General features: G+C 45.1%; 1 protein-coding gene across 1 annotated transcript; it reads right to left on the bottom strand.

The window, feature by feature from the left end:
- Positions 1-1,173: 1,173 nt before the first annotated feature.
- On the bottom strand, positions 1,174-14,393 carry ZFTRAF1 (zinc finger TRAF-type containing 1). The gene is made up of 4 exons (XM_075194568.1): positions 14,102-14,393; positions 6,486-6,724; positions 5,339-5,550; positions 1,174-3,284 (listed from the first exon to the last, which is right to left on the bottom strand). The coding sequence occupies exons 1-4, from the start codon at positions 14,333-14,335 to the stop codon at positions 2,893-2,895; spliced, it is 1,077 nt and encodes a 358-aa protein (XP_075050669.1). The 5' UTR covers positions 14,336-14,393; the 3' UTR covers positions 1,174-2,892.
- Between the last annotated feature and the right edge of the window lie 7,541 nt (positions 14,394-21,934).

Raw genomic sequence — 21,934 nt, forward strand, 5'->3', positions numbered from 1 at the left:
CCTCCAGATTATAGTCTCTTTCCAAAGAATATGGTCCGCTTCTATATTACTGGTTCTGAAGAGGGTATTATGCAGTTGTGTGATCACAGCCTGAGTGATGTAATGACCGCGGATGGTTACTCCATGCCTTGTATAGAGTAGTTACCTGACCAACTATGGAAAACAAAAACTACATTTTGGCCCTGGCAGATACCCCTGCCCCAGAGGACTTAAGTTGGCTTTTGTCACTATGAAAGAACTATAGATCAATTCACAGTCGATGTTCAGAATGCCTCAGCAGATAGTTTACTTATTTGTGGGGTTCATAAAGACGAACTATCCCAAGTTAATGACCAATGTCAAGTAGGATGCGATATACGGTCAAATCCTACTTGAACCACAAATGACTACCCCAAGAGGTAACGTTTGCTACATCAGCTACAGCCATACTTGTAGAGCAGTCAATTTCCTGTTACAATACTCTAAAAATGGTTACAGTGGGTGTCCCGGGGCCCTCACTCCTAGGCTCCCCATTTATGGAGTTTCCTACCACACTCAGACTTTCCCACAGCCTTTAAATCTTTATACGTTTTCTATAAAGCTTATCCCTATCCCTGATGATACTCACACTAATACACCCTCACAGGTGTCCCAATCTCCACTCTGAGCAGCTCCTCTTGTTTCAACTGTGCCCTCCTCCCACTTAGAATGTAAGATCTCTAACGAGAAGGGTCCTCCATACCCTTTGATTTCATGTCTGTATATATTTTGTCTTCCTTGTATGTCCCTGATTTATGTATGAACTGTGTTCCCTACTGTACGGCGCTGCGGAGCACTGTGGCAACATACAAATCTACAATAATAATCACACAGGTGTATGTCACTGTCTCAGGTTCTTCTCAGACTCTCCCCGATTCAATCTAAATCTCTATTCCAAGCTCCTCTTGAGATTTACACATGTGTAAGTCATGTTTCTCTCGGCTTTGTTTAGATGGAAGAACAAGACAGAACCTAATACTGCAGAGGGATCACTGATCCCTATAATAGACCACGTCATCTGAGTAAACGTTTACTGATGACAGCGGAGCACTCAGTAATGTATTACACAATGACAGGCCTTCAATATGCTTTTGGTGGGAATATTTCTCCTGTATCTGTAGACTCTCCACACACAGAACACACCGGGCCAGTTAGTGGTTTGCAGGAACCATTTTTATTCATGTCTCAGCAGAAAAATGAAACATACACAGGCCCAGACACAGATCATGGATCTACTGGTGTCCAACAGATTCTCCACAAGTCTAATGTCCCAGCAGAATCCAGTTCTGGCCCTTTATATTCACAGGTAACCAAAGAAACAGGACTGAGGCAGTGTACACATCAGGTACATCATAGGTTTCTTTTTATAACTGAGGATATTTCTCAGAGAATAAAACCGTGTCCAAATACTAAAAATAAATTAAAAATATCCTTCTGCTTCATATCTTAGGAAACTCCAGGGATCTTAATTGCATAATATATCACATATGGGATTCCAGTTTCTGAAGGTTTAAAAACAGCAGAGTCACCAGGTACCCAGAGGGTATAAACAGCCACATGTATGACCATAATTGTTCTATGTAACGACAATGTCTGAGGAACCAGTGTCCAGCTCCACTAATCTCCAGCATTCACTGGCCGTGTCCGAGACCCCCGGCCACTAACACCACAAAGATAAAGAAACAACGTTCATTCAACATTTCATCTACAAATGGACTCTACGTCTTTCTTACGTCCTACAGACAAACAACTGAGCTCCGCAGCGGAACTCACAAGCTGCTGTTTATCACAACTACTAAATGTTTGATAACTAAGGTATAAGCTCACTGGCAGCTCCAAATAATGAAAGTGAGATAGAGAAAAAGCAACTTCAAGAGGATCCTGATGGACAGAAACAGATATGTGAAGAGAGGACTCATGAACATTTATCTGGCCAACAGATCCCGACACAGGGACGGAAACGTTTACTTGCGGATATCTGGCTAGCACTCTGAGTTCACAACAATATGGCTGGAGGCTGGCGACGCTGCTGGTTTGCCAACAGATTTTATTGAGCTGTGACCAGGCTGCAGGTCTTCTGTGACGGGAGATAGCTGTGTAAGGGGTAGAAGTGGTGTCACCCACAGGAACCAGTGTTTTTCTTGTACAGTTTAGAAAATGATAACACATCTCCGGCTGCTACGGGCAACACCACCTCATCTACAGTTACCGGTCAGACAGTTGTCATAAATGCACCCGCTGAGTCATCCATCATTTTACTGCCAGGGTTAGTCAGGACAGATTAATACTCCATTAATAGTGCCTTGCCTAGAACTATAAAATATAAGAGAAAGACCGGAAATGGGACAGGCGAGAAGAGGATTATTTCATACTGTGGTAGCAAGTACAGGCAGACATTCACTAAACTAAAATATACCTCTCAGTCTGGGAGATAGAAGCCGTGTCGTCACCAGTGTAACATAAAATCCTAAACTGTGGGTGAGGTAATCTACAGGATGATCATCATTCCCTCTCAGGTCACATCTCCAGAGTCCTAACACTTCAGAAACAGAGAACTGAAAATACTGACATTTACTAGGAAGAGGAGAACAGAAACGAGGAGGAAGCAGACACGGACAGGCTCTGGTGACACCTAGTAGTAAGCGTTCATGTGGTATAAGAGGGCTGCACACAAGGCTGAAAGTGGAATAAATATCTAGCATACACATGCAAACTACAAATTTAAAGCAAACTAATTAAAAATAAAGACAGAAAATCCTTCCCAACTGTCCACATTCCATCTGCTAAGAAAAGAAGAAACATGTCTACCATAGAAGCGCAAGTTGGACTGAAGACAAGAGTTTGGACAAAGGAAGCGGCCGAGGTAATTGTGGTTCACTTCTGAATCTGGAATATAAAGAGTCGGAGATTGATGTTCTTTGCGGCCAACAGTTTGTTACATTCCACAGAGTCTATGATGGGTAGCGGCACGTACTCCGTTTCATTATTCTCATTGGTGAACACAAAATGGTAGATAACAGGGTGGATCTTGACGTCATCATAGGGGCCTTTGAGCAGCAGGAAGGAGCACTCCATGGAGAAGTTGATCTTGCTTTTTAGGATAAGCTGGAAGGAGAGGGTTCGCTTGCATGACAAGTTGGGGTTCCTTTCTGAATCGTTGACACGTGCCTTCAGAACCCAGGTCTGGTTGAGCACCGTGAAGCGCGGAGTTTCATAGTACAGGCGGGTTATGAAGTCATCTGTTCTGTACGGCCGGAACTGGACTTCTGTGACAAGGGCGGAGGGGAGAAAAAAGGACAACAGTTACTGTGTGGACATGTCATTTTACATTCACCCATCTACACCACGTTACCTGAAACCGGCGAAGGATCACTCGTTGCTTCTGACCTGGTTTGCCTCATAAAAAGGATTTTATTTCTTAAAAGGGGGAAAGGGAGATGAATGCGCTAACTACCTTTGCAAAACATAAGCAGTAAATTGTGGTTGAAACAGACAAAGGTACAGACAGGGTTTAATGGTGATATACCGGCCATTATTAGTTCCTGCATTTTGTGATTATAACCCAAAGTGGTGCCAAGCCTGCAGAGACAACCCGTTTTCTAGATGTATGCGGTGATAGTCAACATTCACTAATAGGACAAAGAATCAGTATAGCTCCTGGGCAAGAAGTCTTCAAAGTCCACCTGTAAGTATCTCATTTGGAACTTCTATAGGAGACGCAGAATATGACAATGTTATAGGACTAAGTAAGGCCACAAGATGTTTCCTCCTGGATAGACCCTTATACGTTACATTAAGATAAAGTGCAGACTGTTTGTACGTTTCAATAGACATAGCGGTGTTTCCTTTTTAAATTCAACTGTAGAACTATATGATGTTAGCAAACTTGCACAAGTTGTTTATTATAACTTAAAACCATTTTGTAAGAATACACGGACAGATCCATTTCAGAAAATAAAGCAAGTTTATTCCAACGAGAAGGTGGTACAGATCTAGAAAAAGGCAGATTTAAGGTTCATACAATACTCAAAAGGAATATTTCACAATGAGAAGGTTGTACACAGACAAATGTTCTTGACGTAGAAAAGGTATATTCATAGACATATCCAAAGATCATTGAAGAACAAGGCAGTTATGTTATATATACAAACAGCTCACCTTTGTTATATGACAACTAAATTAAAAGTCCATCCCTACTGAAGAAGGCAACATTAAAAGGTTATTTCCAAGGAGCAAAAACACTAAATATTTCATTACCAAGATTACACTAACACTTACCTGTTCCCTCCAAGTAGCCGAATCCTATCCCATCTCCTGCACAGCAAATCCCAACCCACCCTCTCCAAATACAATGATTCTGGGACATGATAACCTGAGCACAAGCCCAAAACCCGTTTACCAAGACCTCTGTTCTGGTGTTGGACATAGAAGACTGATCAGTTTAGAGAGAGGTATCAGAATGGAATAAGAGAGAGAGAGAGAGAGAAAGATCCAGGAGAGAGGAAACCATTGAGAAAGAGAAGGCTTAAGACTTGGCAACTAAGGTTCCTCCGCAGATAGAGAATGACATATTCCTTGGACAGACTTTGCTCACATGATAGCAGGTCATAGCCCTCTAATTACTACTAATCATAACTAAAGAGAACAGACTCTCTCAGCCTTCTGTTTACTTGTGGTGATAACTCTACATTCCCCGCGTGTAGGATCCATCCAGGTGGTTACATTACTGCTGGACCGCAAAATAATAATACTGCCTTACCTCCCATCAGAAAGCTGACAAAGCTGAAACGCATCCATATTCCAACTGGACTGAATTGGTGAAGGGGATAGGGTTACCAGGGGAAGCATTGCCTGTACAAGGGGGGCTCAGTCCTGCTTATACATGGGGCATCTCTTCATCATCTTCTGAATCCTGGTTCTCAACATCAAAGAATGACAACAAACACTTTTGACGCATCGCCTCTCACCAGGATGGCAAATGTATAGTGCGCACGGAGGACATTATCGAGTTACATGCCATCAAGGAGACCGAAACTCGAGGGTCACTTCATAAAGATCAGCAGCTGATTCTCAATGACAGCTGCCCCTCTTCATGTCCTTGGTGACACTTACCCTAAAAGATAACATGAAAGATGGAGATGTTGGACTACCACATGGTAACCAAGCTCTTCAGATGATCTGCTGCAGAGAGAGATCCTTATCGACACCTACAAACATAAAAGTGACATGCACAAAGAACAGGTGTGTATCATCTAATCAGTGGCAGTCCCACAGACTCTTGTGAGTGATATGTCCAAGCAGCAACAGGTTTAGACCTTACCTGTGTAACCGATCTTCTCAAAACTCAGCAGTCCGAAGATGCTGTTGTACAACTGCATCTCCTTCTTGTGGGATTGGTCCATCTCATCGAGTATTTCCATCAGCTCATTTCCAGTCTTGGTGGGATGACAACACTCGGACTCATGCACCGTCAACTCATGGTATGGACCCTGCCACGGGCAGCCAATCCTCTTGTATTTACATTGCGTTACTCTGCAGAGAAACAAACAAGTGTTGTAAAGTTGGTTCCGGATTCTAATGCTTCAAATTATTCATGGTTAACGACTTGAATCAGCAATCTACTCTGCAGTGTGATGCAAAATCCACCAGAGTAAGAGTCAGGAGTGCATATTTTCATGTGATGGGGAGACTACAACTCTCAAACCCCCAACCCCCCACCGCCCGCGGGCGAAAACGGATGAAGGCCGGTGAAGGTTTATGGAGCTGGTCTTGGCAGCATGGTGACAGGAGGAGCGGCTGTGACCAAGGCACACATTTTTCAACATTACCAAGAATGAGCGTTACTGCTGAATAGGACCTGGACCAGCTGGACCTGAGGGCAGAAAGGAGCATCTGCAGAGTCATGTGTTTACTGTATCAGTGACCTCTAAGCTAAGAAGATCTAATGCCTTCCAACCCCATCCAGCTGCCATCTCTGTTCGTTCTTCGGTGATCTCTGCCGCCACAGTAGTGACAAAAGCGGTCACAGGACACTCCAGGCTGTGGAGTAACCACAAGACTGTCCGTGCAGCAGTAAAGCCTCCTCTAGCACCAGGATAGGAAGGAGGTTCAGTTATAATAAATAGTGAAGAACAGTTATAGTTGACAGCTGCTGACTGATTTAAGATTTCCGCAATTACTAGTTCATGTTTTATGTCTCCATCTCCCACTGTCCCCCCTCAATCCACTCACCGGTAGCTGCACAGAAACACCAGTCATACAATTGTATAACTTGATTGTGTACATTTCATTATCTCCTTAGTGTACAGCGATGCACAGCATGTCAGCGCTTTATAAATAATAATACTAGAATTATAATACTACGAGTAATCCAATCGGACCAGAATGACTCCAATATGCAGTTAATGGACACCTAGGCATATAAATAAATACTACAGTGACTATGATAGATAAAACGAGGCCCATACCGGTCCTGGCACTCCTCCTTCTTATGTCTGTCCAGCAACGAGCGGGGAAAGGGTTTCAAGCAGAAGCCGCATTCGGAAGGAAGCTCGCTCACTGCCTTCTCCACCGCGAGGTTTCTACAGCAGAGGCTCTTACTGATCTCACACCGGCAATTGGGACACGTGGCTTGTTCCTCCTTCAGCCGGGCATCGGCCAGGAGATGGATGAAACAACCGGCACACATCAAGTGCCCATTGGTACACTGTGGAGAAGAAACAGGAAGTAGGTGGATACATTGTAACATACAGTATTTCAGAACTACATTAATTAGGGTCCACAACCATCTATTTAGTTTCTGGGCCTTTTATTAGCTGGGTAAATGCACGAGTCCTGACGGACATCAATGGCTTGTATAATAAACCTACGAGCATTGTGTCCTATGTGTCAATGTGTTACAGAAACACAACTGATAGGTAGATATGAACCCTTACACCATCACCTTAAGGTGCCCCATGAAACAGACAACGCCTAACATGTCACATTTACAGTGTGGTATACTGTATAATAGCATTTTGCATTAAAGCAGCAATCCCAGTTTTCTGTCTTTAAATCGCAAGTACCTTTTAAGCATGGATCTAGTAGTTTTCTTAGCTGTCCTCCTATAGAACATTATCTCCCTTTAAATACCTTTCTGGATAGCAAACAAAAATAGCTTCCACAGGATTGTAGCTCTCAGCATGTAATGTGATGGTAGTGGGGGCAGAAAGATAGAAAGCATCTAGGAGAGCTCAGAGTGACATCCCAAAGCCTCTGCTTACTGTTATGTGCCATGTGACTGTGGTTGCCATGGTAGTCCCATGGCACGACACTGCAGAATTATAAATCATTAATAGCAGCCTGAAGAAACAAACCAGGAAAAATGCTAAAAATGTTAAATCATGGGAATCCTGCATGTCTGTATAGCTTGACCGTGTTTTCTGTGCGTGTTTGTATATGTGGGGGTGCTACTCGAAGTCTTAACAATCGCAACACCTTCAGTGTTCTCCCCAGAAAATTTTGCCAGCTGGGTGGCATTAACAAGTAGTTGTTTGAGCAGTGTAATAACTTTACAATAATAATGAAAAAAAGTCGGGTGGAGCACCCGGAAATAGGTGCTGTGGAGAACACAGACGTTTGTCCAAGGCATTCCTGAATTATAGTCCTTCCTCCAATGTCACAGGGTGTCCCCTTATTCCATCTATTATATAATTACTGCCTTCCTGCTTCCTTCAGATCATGTAAGTACAAGGTTCCTTCCTCAGCTGCTGTATTCAGATGTTTGTGTCTCCATGCATTATTTTACTTTCTATTCCTATTTCCTGTGACATCATCAAGCTGCCAGCTCTCAGTACATTGGCTCTGAAAGCTCAGATGAGCTCAGTGTCACTGAACTCCACCCATTACAGCTAAAAGGAAATACCCAAGGCATTTGTGACAGAGGGAGGTGCAGTTTCATAGCCGATTTTCTCTAGATTGGATTTTTATTAATAACTAAACTTTTACAAATGTTAGATGTTACAAGTCAACTTTATGGCCAACAAGATACAAAGCAATGGAAAAGAGCACAGATAGAGTTGCCAGGACTTGTATATTCAATACCTTAATTAAACCAGTAATTGCCAGATTGCCCTCACAGCCTACTGGACAGTGACCAGTACAAACAACAAAGTAACTGCTGAACGATGAACACAAACACTCCCAAAATCTCATTTTACCCAACGCAAAAACTCCAGCATGAACGGATCACGTGTTAGATGAAGCGGCCCCATGTACACCCCAGCATGCCCTCTCACTGCCTACGTCATAATGTGACAGTCTTTCAGAGAACCCTAATAATGACAGGGACATGTGCATGGGTCTGATCCACCGATAGCGGGAGGATGAGAAAACACTATTAATGGAGGGTGTCTTGCAGAACAGAACCGCTAATGGGCAATATTAGAGGCCAAGCAAGAGGAATGGCACCTCTGTAGCAGCATGCAGTACCACCTCTGCTCCTTGGAGAAAACTCCATGGGCGGCAAGATGTCTAACAAACCACCCAATCAGCATTTACACACAGCAGCCAACAGTGGTGAAGCGCTGATCAGTTACGATCGGTTATATTTAGACATTAGCATTTTCATTGCGAATAGGAGCAAAAACTTGGGTCATCAGAAACCTCAGTGCCCAAAGTCTCAATCAAAACTACTTCTCTCCAGAAGACAAATAGTCTTGGACAGTTCCACCAGATATGAAGTTGGGTACCAGCACTGCACCCCCAACAGGTGTCTGGAAGTGTGGGCAATATGTTATGTAGGTGCCTTGGACGCCTGTACCATCTTACCAGGAGTTCATAGTGTTTACACCACTGGTACACAAGAGCAAACCATTTGAAAACTCTTGGACCACCAGCAGCTAGGTAGTGTGAGGTCCAGTGCTCTCAAAGTCTTATTAAAGAGTGAAGAACAGGAGCTGAAGCGTCCATTAAAACTTTGAATATTGAAGAAATAATGTTGTAGGATCATAAGGGGAATGCAAAGAAGCTTAAGGGGTGTTAAGACTATAACTAGAGAAATGGATGTGTGCTTCAAATTTACTGCATTTAAAACATTGTCCACTCCTCCCACTCAGAGCGTTTATGTCTATAAGCCAGCCCACTCCATCTGGAGACCAATGTTCAAGTTATGAGTGTAATTCCAAGAGGGAACTTCAGAGTTTAATTGTGGGAAGGGGAAAAGGTTTTATGCGCTATTCTCCAGGATGCCTCCATTGTAACATAGGACAGAAGGCAGCACTACTGCAGGGACGCTGGAAGTAGGGACACAAAAGTTAAGATTAACATTCCTTGTGGTGTTATCCTTGGCCTCCCTGCTAGGAACAAAGCCCAATTGATCCATGTGGATTACGTTTAGGAGAAATAATGGACTAGAAATCTCTTTAAAATCCCGTAGTAGTGGGCCAAATGGTCTTTAGAGGTTTTGTAAAAGGTGATGTGTAGCTATCTTGGCTCTTACTAAAATGGTATTGTGTAATTGCTTCAATCATCTGATATCTTAAAGAAACATACTTCCTGAAGGTAAATAACTTTTTCAGAGGTAGAATTTACCCCTAGGATATAAAGCTTTTGGGGTAGGATGGGTGTATAGATGTAAATGCAATCTACGGGCCTAACAGTTTCTCCAGTCAAAAAAAATACCTCTTACATTGGCAGGGGGCAAATTTCCTTCTATCACCAAGCAGTCTGTTAAGGGAAAGCTTCAGTAAGTGGACCACAAATGTCTATAGAGAGAAGACGCTCAGGACTGCGTATTTTCTGAAGCATTTTGGGGTTTCTTTGTTAAGATGGGAGCCTATTTGGATGCATTTACGCAGTAAAAGGAAGTTATCTGAAAAGTTTTAAAGGTGATATAATCGTGGGGTCTTAGGTGTAACAGTGGTGAAGAAGTGGACTGATGAGAAAGGCACCGTGATCTGACCAAGTTGCCCAATATTTGTGTTAGAGAAGTGGTGATGTCTGTGACTCACAGGAAAACAAACTATGCATGGGTATCAATAAAATGTATAATCTCCTCCTTACGGGTCCTGAATTCTCCACAAATCTAACAACTGGTGATCATGAAGCGTGTGCCTTATCCTTTGCAGAGGGCTGTTTTTGGAAGATCGAGTCTATTGTGGGGTTTAATGCCCTTTACGTGATCCAGTTCCTTGTCAATAACTGGAGTTGGTTTGTGGCTTATAAACTCAACATAAAGTTTTCAGGTGTTCATTTGAGAATGATGCAAGACTGCCGGTGATTCTTCTTTTGGTTTCTGGGCCGTTTGCCATTTCTTGTGCTGTGATAACCTATTTCATCCGCATTATGCAGCTAGTTTTCCCTTCTTGACAGACCTGTAGACTAATGCCAGTGGATCTTACATAGTTCCCTTGTGAGTGGCTTTAACAGACTGTGCCGTACGCTACGCCAGGACACGTCATGAAATATTTTAATTATGTGGTCATTTAATTCAATCTCCTGGATTTCTGGTTGACTTTTTTTTTTAAATAGTGGAAGCTACAAATGATATAACAAGGTCTGTCCCTTTGTGGGTTTAGCCCAGTGCCCCATTAGATCTAATCTGCTAGTCAGGGGGTTTATCTAGCACCTCATTAAAAATTTGGGTCAATACGTCCTCTATACCTTGAGTAGGAAAGTCCTCTGGTAGAGCAATGACTCTAAGGTTATTCCTGCGCCTGATGTAAGCTCATTAATGGTGCTTTGAATCTGGGTAGGAATCTCATCTTTTTGTGCTCTGCTAAGTTAGATAATATTTTAGCAGTGTGATATATATATATATATATATATCTCTATCGGACACAATCATGAACATTACTGATCACAAGATAATTTTTGCACAAGTTTTATAACAATGTTTCAGTAGATAATTAATGATTATGATTGAGTCTGTACCAGACTTTATTTATACTCATAAATAAAACATACTTTGACAATCAAACTCATCTGTACAACTTCCAGAATGGTAGAAAGTAGCAAAATAGAGCAAAATATATAAACCACACACATCTATATACAGCGGGACTCTGACATAGGTGATGTAATTCTAAGCATATTTTTATAAGTGCTCAGCACCAGTCAGTATGTAATAATGACCAGGAATAAGAGTCTGATGAGTGATGCAGCTTATTCCCGTGTCCGATTTATACAACTTATCGCCTACATTATTCTCTCACGTAGCCTGCAGCAAGTAATAGCGGCACACACAGTCATCGTCAGGGTAACAGAACATTGTTTCTTACAGTGGACGTCTCATTTGCAATGTTTTACATAAACGCGGTCATTAAAAATGACTCATTTACTGGCTTGTACAGACCCTCTATTCATATTTACTAGAATATATATATATATATTCACTCTGTGCCTTCCAGCCATGCATCCATATCATCAGAGTTGTCTATTTCTAAAGCCCTAGGACGAGGCACAGATCCGCTCTGCTCTCTGCATTAGACATTACTGTATGCAGGGAAGTTTTGGGTCATACCAGGGAAATAAACAGATCTGTCAGCAGCGGTGAGATAACTTCCATGAATATGAAGATACCTTAGAAGACGTCACATGTCTCCTGCAGTGTGGAGGACGCCACTAATATCCCTGGAATGCAGCAAATTAACCAGGAACCATCGACATCACTGAGGCACTTCATGAATAACATCTGCGAAATTGGCTGAACTTGAATGAATAAAATGTCTGCCTCCGCTGCGTGACTGTTCTCAAGTCTCCAGACCAGCGAACACGGACATATCTCACACACTAGCCAGATCTAATACAGGTACATGCAGCAACACGTTACATATCAGCTGACGACCATCAGCCAACACAGGCGCTGACCAACAGGATACTCCTCCCTGACGGATCAATTCTCATCAATTGTTACCTTATTGAATAGCACTATCGTTTGTAGAGAACACAAACTGCCACAAACATTCTGCACGTTTGGCAACAGCTTAAGTAGCACATGCACAAAGCAAACATACTACAGCAGAAAGCCTGAGCTTGTGAGAGGAATTGCTTCTCGGGAGTGCTGCAAAGGCCTTCCTCTCTCAGGACACCATCATTGTATGAGGGCAAAGATGGAGAACTTGGTGTCTCAGAACCCCCCAGGGGAACCTAAAACCTCCCTATAACACTTTAATTTTTATGTCTCATGTACCAGTGGTGGCAGGGCATTTTGGGAAGGAGTGCAATAGAAGATCTAGGGGGATAGTCATTTGGGGGTTCTCTTGAAGATGTGACAACCAAACAGCAATTTGGGCACTCCGAGGGGAAGACTAGGTGGTACGGGACATTGTGGGGCAATTCAGGAAAGATCTGTGGGACTGGACAGTCCAGGAGTGAGGAGACGATGGGCCACTGGTACACTGCAGTTTCAGGAGATCGTATGAATTAGGTCATTTTAGGGGTTCAGTAAAAGTTCTAGACACATAGGGAAATATGGAATCGCTGAGGGGAAGATCAGAAAGTACAGACAATTCCAGAAGGGCTCAGAGGAAGGGTGATCAGGGCAGTTTAGCAGAACAGAAAGGAGTAAAAGAACAGTATTGTTGGGCTCACAAGAACATATCCGAGGGTCATAGCAGCTTAGGATGTCCAAGGGAAGACCTGGGGTTCGGGAAGATCGAGGGGAATCAGGATCACCTGGGATAGTATGGAAGACCCGATGTAGGGATGGCCCTGGTGGTGTGGGGAACATTAGGTTGGCTCAAATAAAGGGGTACATGTAAATCGTAATCAGGGGGTTCAGACAAGGTTTGGAAAATACACCAGTTTCAAAGTCCCAAAACAATATACGGGTGTGATGCCAGGGTGTAGGGCAATATGTATGGGTCCTACGAAGAAAACTTGACAGTGCAATCTGAAGTGCTCAAAAGATAATCTGGGGGGTGTGGGGGGGGGGGGATGAGGTATTTGGGGAGAATTTTGAGGAGGGCAGGTCAGTCTGGTGGGGCTTACTGGAAGATCAGGGGGTGTAAAGCTGTATAAAAGTAAAATAGTATCTGGTGACATATGGAAATCTCGGAAGGAGGAGAGGGGGTAGGTCTCGGGGTGACGGGTGGTGGGGGGTAGGGGTCAGGTCTTGGAGTGAAACCAGAAGGTAGGGGTGCAGGTGTCAGGGTGACTCAGGCAAGTAAGGAGGCAGGTCTCATGGGGAGTTGGAGCGCAGGTCTCAGGATGACATCTCTCAGGGGGAAGGTCTTGGGGTGACAGGTCTCGGGATGCGGGGGCTGATCTCAGGCGGGTAGGGGGCTGATCTCAGGGTGACTCGGGGTGGGGGGACGTGCCCCTTCACCTGGTATACCGAGGCTCTGGGCAGATCTCGGGGTGAGGGGTAGGGAGGCAGGTCTTGAGGTGACTCCAGGGGGGGGGGGGAGGCCTCAGGGGGCAGATCACGGGACGGGTCCCCTCACCTGGTACACCGAGGCTTTGGGCAGGTCCCAGGGTGGGGGGGGCAGGTCCCGGGGGGGGGGCACAGGTCTGGGGGGGGGGGGGGGGGGGGGGGTCAGGTCTCGGGGGGCAGATCACGGGACGGGCCCCCTCACCTGGTACACCGAGGCTTTGGGCAGGTCCCAGGGTGGGGGGGGGGGGGAGGTCTCGGGGGGGGGGGGGCAGGGGCAGATCACGGGACGGGCCCCCTCACCTGGTACACTGAGGCTTCAGGCAGGTCCCAGGGTGGGGGGGCAGGTCTCGGGGGGCAGATCACGGGACGGGCCCCCTCACCTGGTACACCGAGGCTTTAGGCAGGTACCAGGGTAGGGTGGGGGGCACGCAGGTCTCGGGGGGGGGGGGGGCGGCGCAGGGGCAGGTCTCGGGGGGCAGATCTCAGGACGAGCCCCCTCACCTGGTACACCGACTTTAGGCAGGTCTCGGGGGGGGGGGGGGGGGTGGCGGGTCTCGGGGGGGGGGGGGGGGGGGTTGCAGGTCCCGGGGGGGGGGGGCACAAGTCTCGGGGGGGGGGGGGGGCAGGTCTCGGGGGGGGGGGGTTGCAGGTCCCAGGGGGGGGGGGGGCACAAGTCTCGGGGGGGGGGGGCAGGTCCCGGGGGGCAGATCTCAGGACGGGCCCCCTCACCTGGTAGACCGAGGCTTTGGGCAGGTCCAGGCACACCGTGCAGCACAACACCGAGTACAGCCTCTCCTCCAGCCGGACACTCCCGGGCTCAGCCTCCACCCGCAGCCTCTTCTTGGGGGGCCAGTCCGTGTCCTGCTCGGGGGGCAGAAGGAGCAGCCGGGCCCCCGGGATATCTTCTTGTTCGGCGGAGGAAGACGAGGCCATCGGCCCCTGATCCTCCCTCTCCTCCGACATGTCCGGTCAGACGCCTCCGTCCCCGCCGCATCGCGCCCCGCCCCCGCCTGACGTCACGTCATGTGACCCGCCGCCGCCATCTTCCTCCGTCCCCGCCGCATCGCGCCCCGCCCCCGCCTGACGTCACGTGATCCACCGCCATCTTACTCCACCCCGCCTGACGTCACGTGACCCGCCCCCCCCGTCACCCTTACCGACCAATAGGCAATCAGAGCCAGAGTTCCCGCTCACTGATCCTGTGAGGAGAACGGCCCGATGTGCGGGAGCCCCGTGTCCCGGATGTGGCTCTGCCCCGGGGGTGCCCTCACACCCTCACACCCTCACAGGGGCCGGGCAGTCTCCCAGTCACGGGGTATTTCCCTCATACATTAGACACAAGAGCCTCCATAGCCGGTGCTCTGTGTACCACAGACTGGCTGCTCCTCAAGCTCAGGGCGTGTGTTCAAAATAAATGACAGATAACGTTGTGGAAACGCGGGTACTGTGGAGTATGGCTCCGTCTTATGCTCTTACAGGGAACGTGTCTCAGGGTATGTTCAGACGAGTTCATAGCTCACCACAGAGTTACCTGAGGATCATGGTGACGGAGCAGCAGTTATGTCATGGACAGATAAACAGGACATAGTGTTAAAGCCAATTATCTCAGCAGAATACACGTTCATCCAGGAGATTCTCCTTGTATACAATACAGCCTGGCCGCCATCACCTAGATATAATGACTGTACAGGTGCTTCCACCACAATGTACCAGTTCCTGCCAATATCACGCAGTGCAGCTCTTCCCTCCATTCCCTGCAGTGCTCACCCTGAGTAAGATAAAAGAGACATGTCAGTAATGTTATTATTCTGGCCACCAAACCCATTGTGAAGCTTGGGAGATGTGTCAGGAGCAACAGTGGCCTCTCCCTCTCCCACCAGACCTTTTACAACAACCCAGTTTTTCATCCAAATCCACTATCTATGATGGGATGGAGACTGAGCGGTCCCTGCCCAGAAGTAAAGGAATCTCAAGGAAGGTGATTGACACTTGTACAGGCTTGAAAAAGGAATTATTTGGCGGTCTGTTATAAATGCATCGTGTTGTGTGATCCTAAAGTGGATCCAGCCTGTTAGATTTGTACATATTCTTGATTTTCTTCAGGATGGCCTTAGGAAATGTCTTGCCCCCTCATCTTTAAAAGTACAGCTATCTGCACTCGGTGTCTTACTCGATGCCAAGATAGCTTCAGAAGACCTTATCCGTTTATTTTTCTTTCAAGAAGTGAAGAGGATTTGTCCTTGTATTAAGCTCTTTGTGACAACATGGGATCTCAATTTAGTTCTCAGCACTCTGATGTCTGATCACTTTGATCCTTTACAAGAGGGTATAATGTGGCTTATAGTGAAAGTGTTGTTACTAGTGACAATTACTTCTGCCTGGAGAACTACAAGCTTTATGGTGCAAAGAACCCTTTCTGAATGCACAAATAAGGATGCACTAAGGACTAAGCCAGCTTTCTTACCTAAAGTGGTGTCTACTTTTCATATTAATCAAAAATCATATTGACATCCTTTTGTTCACAACTAGTTAATGATAGAAAGCTACACATTGTATTTAGCGCAATCTCTGTGTATTCATCAAAACAGGGATAGAGTTGTTCTGACTCTCGTTGATCCCAGCAAGTACCCAGGGAAGGGTGTGCCCCATCCAAGAAGATCATCTTGCAATGGATCAGAGAAGTCATTATACAGGCATACAAGAGAAATTAATGTAGAGTACCAGAAACCTGTAAACTCACTCAATGAGAGCTATGGCAATTCTTGGGCTCATAGGGCTCAGGCCTCAACAGCGGATCATTGTATAGCAGCTGGATCGTTATCTATTTGCAACGTCAACAAACATTAGATAATGGACGCAATGTCATCTGCATAATTGCTTGTAATGGCTGCCTTGGAGGATGGAAGAGAGAAAAGAGGTGAATTATACTTAACGATAATTCCTTTTCCCCAAAATAATCCATGGCAGTCCAATATTCCTACCCATGTTGTTAGATGCATTTAAGCTTATATTTTATGAACAACTTAAGCTGGGTACACACTACAGAAATTTAAACCAACTCTTTATGCCGAGCGATTTTACATGCGACCGATGGTTCGATCGCTCGGTCCATGGACTGCATACACACTAGCCCTGTTTACAACGATAAAGGGAAGAGCGAAACGTCCCGTTTAGCGACTTTTTACAGCCATGTTGTGAGCAATGACTGTAATTTCATACTCACTTGTGGATCGGTCGGAAGTTTATACACACTACACAGCGGGAAACGAGATTGGAACGAAAATATTAAATGGTACGACCAACCAAATGAGGCAACAATTGTCCATTTGGGCAGACTTTTGACCATTGTGTAACTGTACACACTGACCCAACTTTTGAACGAGGTGGTCGTATGTCGGCTGTTTGAGCCGATTATTGGACGAAAACAGTGTAGTGTGTACCCAGCTTTAGGAAGCTGCTCAGACACAAGGGAAGAGGAGGAGCTGCACTATATATGCTACCTGGAGAGTTTCTAATTTCCTGTCTATACCTAAAGCTAGAAGGGACCTAGCCATTGTAATGGCTGTCAGAGTGTCGCAAGGAATGGAATTGTCAGTAAATATAATTCATCTTTGTGTGGACAATATACAGACTTATCTCTTACAGAAGTTGTTCCACATTCTTTGTAAAACAGACTCTTGAATGATGAAAACAAGATAACGCTTTCTGATTGCTAAAGCTGGGTACACACTACACGGTTTTCGTCCAATAATCGGCTCAATGAGCTGACATACGACCACTCGTTCAAAAGTCGGGTCAGTGTGTGTAGTGACACGATGGTCGAAAGTCTGCCCAAATGGACGATTGTCGCCTCATTTGGTTGGTCGTACCGTTTAATATTTTCGTTCCAATCTCGTTTCCGTTGTGTAGTGTGTATAAACTTCCGACCGATCCACGACAAATTGCAATCATTGCTCACGACAACATGGCTGTAAAAAGTCGCTAAAGGGACGTCCGCTCTTCCCTTTATCGTCTTAAACAAGGCTAGTGTGTATGCTGTCCACGGACCGAGTGATCGGACCATCGATCGCATGTAAAATCGATTGGCATAAAAAGTTGGTGGAAACTTCTGTAGTGTGTACTCAGTTTAAGAGCTGTCCACGAGTAGCCAAGTATCTTGTGCTACCCTCTGTGAAGCTGTAAGGGAGGCATTGCTGGGAGCAAGAAGGAAGAGGAGAATGTTTCTGCAAACTGATCAGGGCAGCCTCAAAAGCTATAAGAGTCTGGCACAGTCAGGCTAAAGTCTACACCACCAAGAAATCAGCAGCACTGTGATGACATTGGACTCAATCAAATATTAAGCAGATTCCTTGTATCCTGGACCTGGTGTTTTTTCTTTTCCTGTTGTGTGTGTGAAAACAAGACTGCAACTGAATGGTGCTAAAAAAGTTACCCTTCTAATATCTCAATTTCCCACAGGGCTGATGTGAGTTCTGTACAGCGCTGTGGAATTAGTGGGTGCTTTATAAATAGCTGCTGCTGATGATTGTAAAAATATATATTGTTGATATTGCAATGATACAGTCATACATTATTCTTAAAAAAAATTGAAGCATAGTGGGGTTATGGGTAAGGATCGGGTGTGGTCTAGTTCCTGGATCTCTTGAGCTTGGTGTAGTGTTTTGTTTCTCAACAGCTTCATCACGACTCCTGCACCTGATTCAGCGTTTAACCCACACAAGTACTCGGGTGTTGATTTAAAGTATAGATCTTTTTGTAGTTATTGTTTGCATTAATGTTCATTTTTTTTGTAATAAAAGGTACAGTTATATCCTTTCTACTCCTCTCTCTCAGTCTATCACACACACAGACTGATATAGAAATGTTAATTTAAATAGCAGCCATTAACCTAGTATGTTTTTGGAGTGTGGGAGGAACTCCACACAAACACATGGAGAACATGCAAATGCCACACAGATGAGTAACACATAGTGGAAAAGGTCTCCTGTATAGACATGGCTACAATGTGCCATTATCCCCATGTAATGAGACACTGCACTTGCCCTCTGGAGAACGTTAACAGGGCTATAAAATTACATTTAGTTATACTCCACATTTTGTGAGAAACAAGGGGCAGTCTGGTCAGGGTGATACCAAATTTATTTTGGCGCAGCTGGTCTAGTCTTTGGTGCGTGTTTTTTTCTAAGTGTATGTTAGGATTATTGTATAGAGTTATACAGGAGGTGAGGAGAAAACTCTACCTGCAAACACTGTAACGGGAAGACAACATCATACACTCTCCTGTGCCATCCTGTTACCTCCAGCTCATGCACCTACTCTGTGCAGTGCCTGGACACTCAAACAGTTTACAAACCATACTTCCTAAACTGCTTCATCACAATGTTCTTACCTTTATTTTTATGTTGTTCGTGACCTCACTTTTAGTATATAAAACTACTTACCTCACCCCCCTACTCCCAGGTACTAATATCATTTCCATTTTCTCAGTCCTACTCTTTGTTACCACTTACAGTCATTGCTGCTTAGTGATCCCCTTATCTTCTCATGCCATGGACGCGCTGATTCTACCCTTATCTCACATCGAATTTTCCTTCTGGCATTAACTGGTCCTCTCTCCCAACAGCTCAGCCCTAACCTGCATTACTAACAGTTATTCATATGGTCCCTACCTATATATGTTCTTTATAATAAAGATTACTGATCCTAATATGTATATTCAGGATGTTCACATTGATTCAAGAAAAACAGAACTGAGACTCGGCTAATAGGAGAAATCCAGTTCTCAGGTACAAGACGCCTTGAGATAGAAAGGACCAATGTAAAGTGTGCACTGACTTCTAGATAAGATGCAAGGAACCTATAACGTACAAGACTTGTCATATCGTATCAGGAGCATAGGAACAAATACAGTTAATTTGTCACATTGAACTTATCGGTTACTTAACATTGTTTTTCCTGACCTTGTAGTTACCACTAATAAAGACATGAACCTCTCTGTACATGTAATAAAGATACATTGTTACCCAGCTGCTGTCCTAGGATACTATGTTTTGTATTTGTGGTTATTACGTATCTGCATCTGTGATGTAAGATAATACTTCATGTAATGATCTAATATTCCCAGTAGCTCAATTACCTCATCCTATGATATAAACCTAATGATGAGAATGTTTTATAGCGGGTGTTAATAACTTCTGTGTAATAAGATAACCTCAAATAAGAGATCAGACTGTGACATATGTATAATATAAATACAAACATCAGGGCTGGGACATCTCCTATACATCAGCTTCTCCACTCAGCCATAAAACCTGGATACACAACTGATACCAACACTTTATCATTCTACAATGAAAAATTATAATAAAATAATTTTTACCCTACGCTTCCTTTTCTGTGTCCGATTCTGTAAAACAGTTCCAGACCTATGTTTCCAGGTATGTTAGAAGATGGGAAACAGATTCTGAATTACAGATGTTTAATTAGAAAAACATGGAGTGTTCTGGGAAAGCTGCAAAACTGGGGAACCCAGGCAAGATGTGCTATTATCCTGGAAGAAGCTGGAATATAGTTGTATGTTACACGTGTGATCCATGCAGTAGAGACATGAGTTCAGGTTGTGTTGGAGAGTTGGGTCCTCAGCGCCATCTCAAAGGCCAGGAAGGCCGCGCTGAGGACACAGTTTGAGGCAATTTCTGTTGAAGAAGGTAAAATCCTCGCAGCACTCAGAAAGGACAGGAGGCCCCTGGTTCCCAGTGCGAGGCTGCCCAGCACCCCATATCTGTTCCCTGTGAAGATGGAGATCACCAAGATGCTGAGCGTGGCCCCAGCATTGGTAAAGTAAGGGGCCACAAACATAGTTTCTTCAGCCAGGTACCCCGAGGCGGAGGCCAGAAGGAGAGCAGAGATGAGGACCAGGTTGGCTGAATAAAAATGGTCACCACTTAGCCAGAAGAACGAAAAGACCAGAAGAGGAAGGCCGATAACGCTGGCAGTCCAAGTGCTGAGATGAAGGACCTCCGTGTGCGGCAGGAACCAGGAAACACACAATGACCGACGCCAGACCATGGAGCAAGAAGCCAGCAGAGGCCCCTCTGTGCACCTGTAGAAATAATATTATATTACAGCTCAGAGGTCCAGAAGAATTTACTTACATATATATATATATAGTCTGTGGACACGTGAACGAATGCGTGTAATATGTCATCCCCAACACACAGATCATTAGTGGACTGATTCAGCTGATAGAGTTTTACTTATAACCAGCAAGGATTAGCAGCCACCCAAGGGTGGGATCTTCCCTAAGTAACCAACAGCAGCAGGCGTTAGATGGCACAGTGGTTAGCATTGCTGCCTCACAGTGCTGGAGTGGGGTTTGATTCTTGACCAGGGCTCTATGTGTGGAGTTTGTATGTTCTCCCCGTGTTTGAGTGGGCTTTGTGCGCACGCATGTGTGTGTGTCCAGGTGCTAGGGAATATAGATTGTAAGCTCCACTAGGGAAAGGACTGATGTGATTATTAAATATTCTCAGTACAGCGCTGTGTAATATGTAGGCGCTATATAAATAAATAAATGTTCGCTGTGTCAGAGGATGTGTGATGGTGGCTGAATGGAGGATCCTTACATTCTCACAAAGCTGAGGTAGCCTGGAGGCAAATGGCCAGAGGTCAAGCTGGAACTAGGACACCACCAGTAATGACGGCTACAATTACTCCTCACCAAGATGAGGCCGTAGCAGAACGATGGATGTATCTATGGGGCGTCTGATCTTATCCAGAGTAATATGAAGCGGGAGCTGCAGGGTGATGTCCTACACAGAGGTCATTATTGGCCTGTTATGGTGGTAATAAGGGTAACACAGCAGTCACAGGGAATCTGGGAGGAGGGATGAACAATGGGAATAGGGACTGGTGGGTGACTCTGGGACTAGTGGTCCCTGAATTCCTGGTAATCTCTGGAGTTTGTAATAACTGTCTCTATAGGACGTATTATTTATCTGTGCTCTCGGCTAATATGAGCATAAACTATTACTGAGATTGATTATTACTCACCCTGCGCAAGGTTTCCACACAATATAAAGGATGTTGGTGACTGAATGAGTCCCAGGCTCACCCCTCACCCCAAGTTCATCATATTTTGATACCGTGATACTTATCTCCTCACCTGAAGGGTCCGGACAGCTGGAGAACAGACAGACAGCGCTAAGGGCGATGTAAGAGGTGAGGAGAGCGACCTCTGGGCCAGGGGACAGCATCATGAGGCTGGACCCTCGTCACACTGCTAAAACATGGACAACAAATCACACAAAGTGTTATCTGCAAATAACACATCACTACACAAAGGATAAACAGATTTCATTATTAGTATTTTACCAGTGAGGAAATGACTGAGAACAGGGCAGATATTACACAACTACAACATCAGGTAAGAATGCACAGGTGTCACATCCTAGAGGGGTAATAGAGGTATCCCTGTCTATCGGTCCTACACCCCCTCCCCATCTGACTCCACTCTGGGACCCCCCATCTGACTCCTCTCAAGGACCCCCCCCCCTCCCCATA

The sequence above is a fragment of the Mixophyes fleayi genome, unplaced genomic scaffold (genome assembly GCF_038048845.1).
Source record: "Mixophyes fleayi isolate aMixFle1 unplaced genomic scaffold, aMixFle1.hap1 Scaffold_62, whole genome shotgun sequence".
NCBI classification, from domain to species: Eukaryota; Metazoa; Chordata; class Amphibia; order Anura; family Limnodynastidae; genus Mixophyes; species Mixophyes fleayi.

What these genes read in the sequence shown, in the direction of transcription:
- ZFTRAF1 (XM_075194568.1), bottom strand. Translation starts at nt 14,335, where the DNA reads ATGTCGGAGGAGAGGGAGGATCAGGGGCCGATGGCCTCGTCTTCCTCC. An exon ending in CCAAAGCCTCGGTCTACCAG is followed by an intron (nt 6,725 to 14,101) that starts GTGAGGGGGCCC and finishes TCTTCTCCACAG; the next exon opens with TGTACCAATGGGCACTTGAT. An exon ending in TGAGAAGATCGGTTACACAG is followed by an intron (nt 3,285 to 5,338) that starts GTAAGGTCTAAA and finishes CCCTTGTCACAG; the next exon opens with AAGTCCAGTTCCGGCCGTAC.